The sequence below is a fragment of the Nomascus leucogenys genome, chromosome 22a (assembly GCF_006542625.1).
Source record: "Nomascus leucogenys isolate Asia chromosome 22a, Asia_NLE_v1, whole genome shotgun sequence".
NCBI lineage: Eukaryota > Metazoa > Chordata > Mammalia > Primates > Hylobatidae > Nomascus > Nomascus leucogenys.
In genome coordinates, this window is record NC_044402.1 from 50,813,061 (window position 1) to 50,823,014 (window position 9,954).

At 53.8% G+C, this 9,954-nt stretch overlaps 1 protein-coding gene across 2 annotated transcripts in view; it reads right to left on the reverse strand.

Annotated features, from left to right (window-relative positions):
- The window catches only part of GABBR1 (gamma-aminobutyric acid type B receptor subunit 1), a 30,921-nt gene extending 22,793 nt beyond the window's left edge, over nt 1–8,128 (reverse strand). The window contains exons 1-6 of one of the 2 annotated variants that reach the window (XM_030802338.1): nt 7,807–8,128; nt 7,260–7,344; nt 6,349–6,552; nt 5,412–5,597; nt 4,041–4,061; nt 2,437–2,597 (exon numbers count right to left, since the gene is read on the reverse strand). In XM_030802338.1, the coding sequence (XP_030658198.1) occupies nt 2,437–2,597; nt 4,041–4,061; nt 5,412–5,597; nt 6,349–6,552; nt 7,260–7,344 (657 nt within the window). In that variant the 5' untranslated portion in view covers nt 7,807–8,128. Of the gene's footprint in view, nt 1–2,436; nt 2,598–4,040; nt 4,062–5,411; nt 5,598–6,348; nt 6,553–7,259; nt 7,345–7,638; nt 7,733–7,806 lie in introns of those variants that run through there. The other variant, XM_030802337.1, reaches the window with a different exon arrangement.
- Nucleotides 8,129–9,954: the final 1,826 nt, after the last annotated feature.

A 9,954-nucleotide genomic window follows, 5' to 3' on the forward strand; every position in this document is an offset into this window, starting at 1 on the left:
ACCTCCCACTGAGGCCTGACATTTGGGACACGGTGGGAAGTTGGAGAAGGGGGAGCCAGGGGAAGCTGTTGGAATCTGAAGATTCTCAGCACTCACTGAGAATTCTCTGTTGCCCACCCTACCCTCACGCTGGCCAAGGGCAGTGTTCAACATTGGAAGGTTTTCTCTTTATGCCTCCCACTAGGGCAACTTTGTAAATCTTTACCATTCTCAGGACCCACCTTCCTGCACTCTCCCCACATCTATTACTCCAGATCCTGCTCCCAGCTTCTCCCACAGCCCCTCAGTGCCCCTCCACTTCTCCTCTAAAGACAGGGTTAATAGGAACAACAAGGACATAGGAGAACATATAAGATACATATGAACAGGGCAAGGCATGCCCCCCATTTTGTTTCCTGATTTCTTATCTACCTTTTCTTGCAACCCTTTCCCTCTTCCACACACTATTCATCACTGCAGATTCTCTCCACCACGTGATTCTCTCCCCCTCCCCAATAGACTTCCTTAGTTCTCCTCCCTCTCTTTGCTCTTGCAAGGATCTGGATTTGCAGGCAGGAAACCGACTCATTCCAGTTGACACATTCTGGTTCTTCTGCCTTCCCATCCCACCCCGCTTGATGCCTCTGATATGTTATCCTCCAGTTCCCTTCTCCCAGGTCCCGCGTCTGCTCCCCACCACCTCCAGGGAATCACCTGTCATGGTGGATGAGTTTGAGCTCACAGCCAGGCCTCCCCTATCTCCTGTGATCCCCTATCATAAAGCCTGCACCCATCTCTCCCTGTCATTTTCTTCACACTCCACTCCCCATAACCAATGATCTCTCTGTCCCAAGTCTGACCCTCTACCAGATCTGATCCTCTACTTCTCTTCCTGCCTCCAGGACCCTAATACCTAATTATTTTCCTGTACCCTGCTGCTCTTCCACAGGCATTCTGGGGTTAGCTTACAGCTCAGGAATCCACCAAGACAGGATGTCTATTAGTAAAAATACAGCTAAATACTTGGGATTCATCCCTGACCAAGGAGCTAGAATCTGTATTTTTAACAAACTCCTCTGGTGATTCTTATGTACACTGAAGGCTGAGAACCACGAGAAAGTAACAATCAAAAAGGATTTTAAGTTCTCTCGCCAAGCTCCTGATAATCCTTGTGCTCTCTTCTCCTCAAGCACCCTACCTTCAACCTCACTTCTGTCCCCTCACACACCTATCCCAGACACACACCTATTTCTAGGTGTATAGTGATGTTCTAAAAATGAATATAAATCCTTGGACCACCCCAAGGTTGATCTTTGGTAAGATCACCAAATTCTCACCTTCTGTACTCTATTTCACCCTAACCCAATTCCTTAAGTCTCTGGGGCCACATGTCAGTGAAGATAAATTTGAGGTCTTAAATCTCCTTCCCTGTGTCATATCCTTCCCCACACCCCCAATTATTCATGTAGGGGAGAGGGGTGGGGAAAGAACCTCATTATAAGCTGTCCCCTAATACCCCTGGACCCAAATTTGCTTACCTTCTCTCTCTCCCTCAACTCACCTCCCTAATCCCTACATCCCATTTCCCTTCTCACATCCTAGAGGCCACAATGCTATAAAGGAAGGGAAGGTCAGGACCCAAGTTCCATAGGGTGCCTCAAGATCTCTCATTATCCCCATGCTACCTCCTTGCCCCTCTCCCCTACTGCCATTCTTTTCTGTTCTCTTCTCCCATTCTTTTCTGTTCTCTTCATCCCCATGCTATTGTGGGGGTTCCCATGTGGATCCCCAATCCAATTCATTTTCCCAGTGCCTCTGCCCACCTCTTGATCATTAGCCTTCCCCAATCACCACATGCCATCTATCCCACAGTCTGGGAATGCTCAACAGGGTTGGGAATAGAGGGATGAGGAGTCAGGTAGGGCTCACCACTACCTTGCTGTTTGTTATGATAAATAAACTAGAGCTCTCAAGTCTCTCAAAATTTTCCTCATTCTGTCCCTATTCCTTCCAGCTCCAACCTACGCCAAGATTTTACCTTGTTACCATGGTAAATGTAAACCCCCAATCCAGCTCCCCACCTCTGACATTCCCTCCACCCCCAACCCATTCCAGGGTTAGTTTACTCCCTCATAGGATCGGTGTCTCCTAATACCTTAAATCCACCACCAGTTTCCCCAAACCCCGACACTTCTGCCAGACTCCCGCAGCGGGGCAGAAGGGTCTGCCTTGCAGCATGCTTAACCATCTTGAACCCCTAGACCCTCATCTTGGACTTCCAGCCCCTGCGACTCTCCCCAAGCTCCTGCACCCCCAGCCCATCTCCTGCCAGTCACACAAGGGAGGGGTCTGCCTCGCAATCCCAGAGACGACTCAGACAGATGGGGGCGCGTGCAGCTGGCTGGCCCCCTGCCCCGCAAGCCCCCACCTCCCACCCACCCCCATGTCCAGGGCTACCTTGCTGTCGTGGTGGATGAGCTTGAGCTCATAGTCCGGCAGGATGTCCCTGCGGCTATTCACGTCCTCCAGCGCCATCTCCACCGCGGGCTGGCAGGCCTGGCCCCCTGGCCAGCCCCCGCTCATGGGAAAGAGTGCCCCGATGTACACTGCGCGCCGTTCTGAGGAGGGGTGCGGGGGGACCCGTGGGTGAGGCCGCGGGAGATGGGGGGAGTGGGAGGCCCACACCGGAGCCACCCCTGCCGCCATCACAAACAGAAGCGGCAGTGGCCACCCCACCCGGGCAAAAGGGGCCCCGGGCCCCATGGCGTGGGGGGCAGGGGTAGCTGTTGGGGAGCGGAAGGAGCTCAGGGGGGACACTTTTCCTGGGGAGGGCTGCTGAGAGGGTGCCGGGGAGGCGCCTCCATCCCTGGTTTTGTGGGGAGGAGGGGGCGAGGGCCCCGGAGAAGCAGGGAAGGTTGGCTTCCTACGGCCCCCGCGGCTCTCGCCACCGTCGCCGCCACCGCGGACTCTCCTCGCGGACTGACTGACCGACGGAGGGGAGGAGGAGGAGCAGGAGGGAGATGTGGGGCTGGGAGGGGGCTCTGACGTCACGGGCGGCGCGCGGCAGCGGGGGTGGGGGGCGGGCGGGAGCTGGGGAGGCAGGAAGGGGGCGGGGAGGGAAGCGAGCGCCGAGGTGGGAGCGACAGTCGGAGGGGCGGGGAGGGGAGGAGAGGGGGGATGCAACCTCGAAGAGGAAAGGAACGAAAGAGGAAGGGAGAGATCTCACTTAAGGGGACCCGAGGGGAGGAGAAATGGGGACGGGGCGTGCCAGGAGGGCGGGGTGGGCGGAGGGAGCCGCGGGAGGCTGAAGCACGGAGGAACCAGGGTAGGACGGGAAGGATGCGAGTGGGACGGGAGAGAAACGGGGCTGGCGCCTGAGGTCTGAAGTGGGAGTATGAGTCGATACAGTGAAGCACTGAGGGTGTGGGGGGAGAGGAAACGGTTTTGGAGGGAACGAGTTGGGTACGGAAGGGAGGCTGGTTTGAGGGAGTGGTGGGGTCGTGGAAGGGAGCCTGGGGCTGGGTAGACAGAAGCCTGAGAAAGGGAGACGGGACGTGGAATTGAGAAAAGACAAGGGAAGGGGTACACGGAAGGAAAAGATATGGGGAAGAGCGCGAGAGGCCTGGCCAGGGTTGGGATGGGTGGGACAGGCTGAGGAAGTCCATTAGGTGAAATCCTAGGAGGCAGCAGGCTGGAAAAGGTTCCAGAGAAGGTCGCAAGGAACCCCACAGGGGAAAACGTGGTGGGAGCTCAGGGTCTCCCAGCACCCTGCCGCCCTCTGCTGGGCTCTGCCTGACGCCGGCGAGGCACAGTCTGGGAGGAGGTGGAGCCCAGGGAAGTGTAGCCAAGCAGGGACAAGGAGGGACCGCAGCCTCGTGGAAAACCAGGACTGGAGGCAGGAAACAGGTAGGGAGGGAAGGGGGTGGCCGCAAACTGGGGTGGGTTGGGGAAGGTGAGAAAGGACGACGCCCCGTAACCTAAGGGCAGAATTTCAGGGGGTGGAGGGTGCAGAGTGAAGGGGAGGGCATTGCAGTGCGCGCGGTAAGGGTTTCTCATCTCACCTGAGTGTGGCGTTCGATTCACTGGCAGCAGGAAAGACGGGGATCAGAGAAGAGTTACCACTGGCGCCCAGCTTCCCTGGCTTGATCCCCAGCCCCCTCCCACACCTGTCCATGCTGAAGACCGGGGAGAGCAGAAGTCTGCGTTTCTGAGGGGAGGGTGTCTGGGGATAAGAGCAAGGTGGGTCTGGGGGTCAGGGGGTCAGGACTTATTTTCTTCTTCGATTTTTCATAGGACAACAGAATTTGAGACGGGAATGCCAATAGCTAAGTTTGGGGCAGATCTTGGTTCTGTGGTGCCTGAATATTACAAAATTGGGAGTCTTTAAGAAAAAAATTACACATACAATTGGCTTTAAGCAATTGCTGTTAAAATCTTATTTCTGCAATTTTTACAAAAGCCTGTTACCATACGAACACATATCCATTGAGCCCTCTATATTATTAGAGCACAGTAAGAGGGCCCTGTAGGTGAGGAACCTTGAAGCCTAAGTTTCAGTAGTGTCATAAGTCCACCCCGGATGGGACTCTCAATTTCCAGAATAAAATGGTAAACTAGAAGCAGAATAACTGAGTTATGTGAGGAAAGTAAAGCCCAAGGATCTTGAAAGAATCTACCAGGGTAGAGGAAGTGTGAGGCATAGAAATGGGATGACTGCATCCCAGGAGAGAAGATGGCAGAGAGTTCGGGTGCCTAGAAAAGGGAGATTTTGTAAAATTACGTGGCAAAAAAAAAAAAAAAAAAAAAGTAGACAGACACAACACTGATTCCCTTAGGGAATAATGGAGGTTGTCTGGGAGGTATAGAAAAGGACTGTCTTCTTCCCACCCCATCCCTGAGTTGTTCTTCATCTTCTGATAATGCTGCCTCCAATTTTAAGTCTTTTACCCTAACATGTTTCCACCCCCAGAGCTCCCCTTCTCAATTTTTCTTAGTAGAATGTTTGATTTATTTCTGAGTCTTTACAATAAATCAATTATATAAGGAATGGTGAGGGATGAATTCTAGAAGAGGGTGATGCATGGAAATTTCTAAGTTTAGAGAAAGGGAAAATTGGAGTATTTAAACCTGAAGAAGGTGAGAGAGGTGAGATTCATAAAGGAAAAGAGAAAACGTGAGGCCTAAGAATTGGAAGCAGAAGATTTTTTTAAAAGATAAAGAAAGGAAGCCCCCAACCTACAGAGGATACTGGGGACTGCAAGAGGAAGTTTGAGGCAGGTAATGGAGGAAAAAGGGACTTTCATCTCCCCCTTTCCAATGTCCTCCCCCACATTTTTATAGCTCCCCATTCTTTCCCATTATCCATTCCCACCCCACTCCCATCCTCACACAAGCGTCCTCATCAGCTGCATGCAGGCAGCTGTTCCCCTCACCCTGGCAGTGGGGCTTGGGGGTGCTCCACTGGCCCTGACTACAGATGCTCCGGGAGCTGCCCACCAGATGGAAGTCGGGGTCACACCGGAAATCCACCCGGGCTCCGTCCAGAGCTGGGAGGTCCCCACCCGTCAGGAAAACCTTCCCATTTTCCAGGGTCAAATAAGACTTGGAGCAGATTCGGACTGTGGAGAGATAGGAAAATAAGAAGAGAGGCGGTTGAAGAAGGCTCTTTCCCTTTAAAGAGCAGGGGACTCAGGAGCGGGTTTGGGTCCACAAGCATCCTGCTCTAAAGAAAATCACATGTGAAAAGGATTTACCTACCTATCTTCCAATCCTCCCTTACCTCTGCAAGCATCCACACATTCCCGAAAGAAAAAAAAAATTACCATTGTAGGAACCCAAGATGGGGCTATAAGCACAGAAAATGGGATCTCTTCAAAGTCAGCCACAGTGGGCGGTTCTCTGGCTTTGAAATATGTAGATGTATATAACTTTGGATGCACAATCAGATTTGCTTTTCTTATTATAGTTGGCTTCTATTAATATTAAACTGGCTTTTGTTTCTTGGGCATATGGTCTCTGGATTGGTGACAGAGGTATTCAAAAATGTGATGAAATCATTTTAGAATTTTTTTGTCATCATCTGCCACTAATGATCCTCAAAGAGAATAACTCACAAGATGAATTATCAATGTTACAGGCCAATGATCAGTGGCCTAATGAAGGGAGGATGCAATGAACTGTGCAGGCTGCTAGCTCTACTACCTCCAACCGCACAGAGCAAAATTGCTCTTATGTAGTAGTCATTCAATAAATGTATTTGTGAATTTTGGTATACTGGATTTAAAGTGCTGACTTGCAGGCAGTAATGCTAAGTTTGAGGCAGGAAAAGGAATAGTCTTGAAGAGGGGAGGGGCTTCCGAGGCTACTCACCACAGCGGCTGGGTGTGTCCATATCTGTCCAGGAGCCGTTGGCCAGGCACTTGCGGACCTTGGGCCCCACCACCTCGCGCTCCCCCCGGCACACATACTCAATCTCATAGTCCACTGGCAGGAAGTTGATAGCCTTCACCTGGTCCCGAGTCAGGCCCCGGTACCTGATGCCCCCTTCCCAGGGCGGGTGTATGATCTGGCAACCTAAGGGGTGAGTCGGGGAGGCATACAGAGAGGAATGGTGGGAAAGAGGAAAAGGCAGGCTCCCCAGTGGGAGGCAGGGGAGAGTAGGGCGTGGTCTGTGGGCAGGCTGGGGACAGAGGAAGAGGGATGGGGCACTAGAGGGTGGGAGTGGGGACACGTACAGATCCCCTAGCTAAAGGACAGAGAGTAACGGGCCAGGGTCAAAGCTGATGAGAGAACCCACAAGTGGGGAGGAAAGGGTGCTGCTGGGTGGAGGTAAGAAAGAAAAGTAATTAAGAAATCATGAAGGGTATGATATGTGGGTGGAGCTTTTCTTTAAAAAAAAAGGCTAAATGAGGATATTAGAGTTGAATTAGGATAGGAGGATAAAGGGAGGCTTATAAGATCATCTGGACAGCAAAGTGGGACCAAGAAAAGGGAGTAATTGAGGTAGTAATGTGGGGCTGGGAAAGGGGATTGAGGCGGAGAAAATAACGCACAGAAAGGTGGTATAGTGTAGCAATGTGGGCAGAGAAAAGAGGTGCTGGATAGTAACGTGGGGTGACAGAAGGAGGTCAGCAGTAGTAAAGCGGGGCCGAGCAGAAGGGGTTGCCAGACCGGGATGATATGTGGGACTGATGGGATCGTGATGAGGACCAGAAATGAGGAGATGCAGGGAAAGGGAAGTAGGGCGAAGGAGGGCCCGAGGTCGTCGAAGAAGGATGCACCTTCTGAGGTGGCGTTGGGGGTCTGCGCCCCGCCCGCGCCCGGGGGGCGGAGGAAGAGTGGCGCCAGTAGCAGCAGCAGCAGCATCTAAGTGAGAGGCGGCCATGAGGACTGGACCGAGCCCCGCCGGCGCGGCCCGCACCCGGAGACTACTCGACCTCTTGCCGGTTGCCTCGCAGGCTCCGACCGGGCTCAGCCTGGGGACCAAGAGAGCGCCCCGCGGAGGAGGCGGGGGCGGAGCCCCGCGCGGGGTGGGGGGAGAGGAGGAGAGAAAGCCTGTTCCCACCCTCCTCCTGCCTCCCTCGGCCCCCAACCCTCCCGGGACTCCACCTCTCACCACCTCCTCTCCCGGCCCCCGCGGCTCGCAGGAGCCTGGCTTACCCACGCTCCCGGCATCGGCCGCCTCAGCGCTCCCCGATTCCATCCCCACGGTTCCTCCTCTCCCCCAGCCCTGCTTCCCCCAGCTGGGCCCTGCGCCCATTGCCCCCTCTCCTACCACACCGCGCGCCCCCTCTCCGAGCCCTGCTAACCCGGGGCCCTGGCTCTTACCTCGGCGCGCCGGCCCGGCTCCCCGGCTCTCCCCGGGCCTCAAGGCCCCAGGCCCGGCCGCTCCTCCCCGCTCCCCCCTCCCTTCTCCTCCACCTTTCTCCTCCTCCCGTCCCTCCTCCCCTCGAATCCAGGCTCCAGCCTGGCCAGGGTCTCTCCCCTCCTCTCTCGCTTCCCCCAAACCCCACCCCTGTCTCTTCTTCCCCGGGGCGGCGGCAGCCACGGGAGCGGGGAGCCGGGAGGGAAGGAGGCGGCGCCGGGGACCGGGGAGAGCTCCCGGGCGGAGGGAAGAAGGAGGGTGCAGGGGAAGGCAGGGCGGGGGGAAGAGAGGGGAAGACCGGGGAGAGGGCGCCTCCCACAACCCGAGCCCCGGGAGCCGCCCCGGATCCCAGCCCCGCCCTGGACCGCCCACAGCGCAGTGGGGCGGGCGGCGGAGAGGCGCGGGGCTGAGAGGTGGGGGAGAGGGAGGTGCACTGGTGCACACGCACTCGTCAGCGGGCACCGGTCACTGCCGAGGGACCTGCGGGCCGAACAACTGGAAGCTGGGGTAGGGGTGAGGGAACCCGAGCCAAAGGCAGAGGAGCTGGCGCTGAGACAGGGAGTCTGGGATGAAGGTGGAGAAGGACGGCTGCACAAAGAGAAGGCAGCCCTGGATCCGGGTGAGAGGAGAGAGGCAGAGACAGATGCCCAGGAGAACTGCTACCGGAGGGCGAGAAAGAAGCCTGGGTCAGAAGGAGGTGGGGGAGGGGGACTGAGGACCACCTAAGCGCAAGAAGGGTTGGGTGTAGAAGAGATTTCTGGGAGACTAGAGCAGCTCCATGGTCCAGCAGCATTGCTACTCGCCTGCTCTGCAGGGAACGCGCAGAACGGATTGGAGGCAAAAAACAAAACGGGGGGGGGGACATCAAGGAGAGAAATTGAGGTACGAAGGGAGTAAAAGGACAAGAGAAAAAAGAACCTCCGGGTGGTTTAGAAGCCAGTATTATCTAATGTACTCCAGCAGGGCCTAGCAAACTATTTCTTGACCAAGGGCAAACTGGAAGCTCTAAAGACAGCAGGTACAGACCTTTTTGACAGCTCCAGAAGCTCTTGGCTATACCTTGAAGTGGAGGAGTGTGTGTGTGTGTGCGTGTGTGTGTGTGTGTGTGTGTGTGTTGTGCTGTTGTTGTTCGTAGGCCTGAGTTTGGGCTGGGAGAGGAAACACTGGGCTCCTTGTTGGGGGGGACAAAAAAAAAAAGCTGCTTTCTGGCTGGTCCTAGGGGGAAAAAATGGTAGGAAGAAACCAAACACTGAGAGACTGACTAGAATTGAGATTCTAACCTCCAACCCTTTTTTACAATAAATATTTTGTAATGACACTTTTACTGTCCTAAATTGAGATTCATAGATGAGGCTCACGCCTGTAATCCCAGAACTTTGGGAGGCCAAGGCAGACCGATCACTTTAGCTCAGGAGTTTGAGACCAGCCTGGCCTGGCCAGCATGGCGAAACCCCATCTCTACTAAAAATAGAAAAATTAGCCTGGCGTGGTGGTGTGCGCCTGTAATCCCAGCTAAGACACCAGAATCGCTTGAACCTGGGAGGCAGAGGTTGCAGTGAGCCAAGATCGCACCACTGCACTCCAACCTGGGTGACAGAGCAAGACTCCATCTCAAAAAAAAGAAAGGGAAGGAGGGAGAGAAAGTCATAGATGATATAACCTACCTACATACACAACTTAAAAAAAAAAAAAGCAAAATGCTTCCCTTTCTGTAACGTAAAGGGGAAATGAAAGAAAAGTAACTTGCAATAAAATAACATAAACAGTATTTTAATGTGTGAGTGCCGAGGCCCAACTACCCTAGAAGTCTTGATGGAGTAAGCAGATGCTTCCACCTATTCACAGAACCACGGAGATGGAACTGCTACCAACACAGGCTGATCCAGGTGCTGAGTTGGTGACTCAACTACCTCCAGCATGTTGTCGTCAACGAAGTGATTTAACAAAATGTTGAACAACTCTTGGTAGCAAAGTTAATTTTCCCTAAATTTACACAGAACTATAATTGCATTCCTAGAAAGTTCATTGTATATTTAAAAAAAATTTTAAAAACTGTATTAAGTTCTGGGCTCAGATAATTAAACACAGGTTTTCACTACATGAATGTCCTA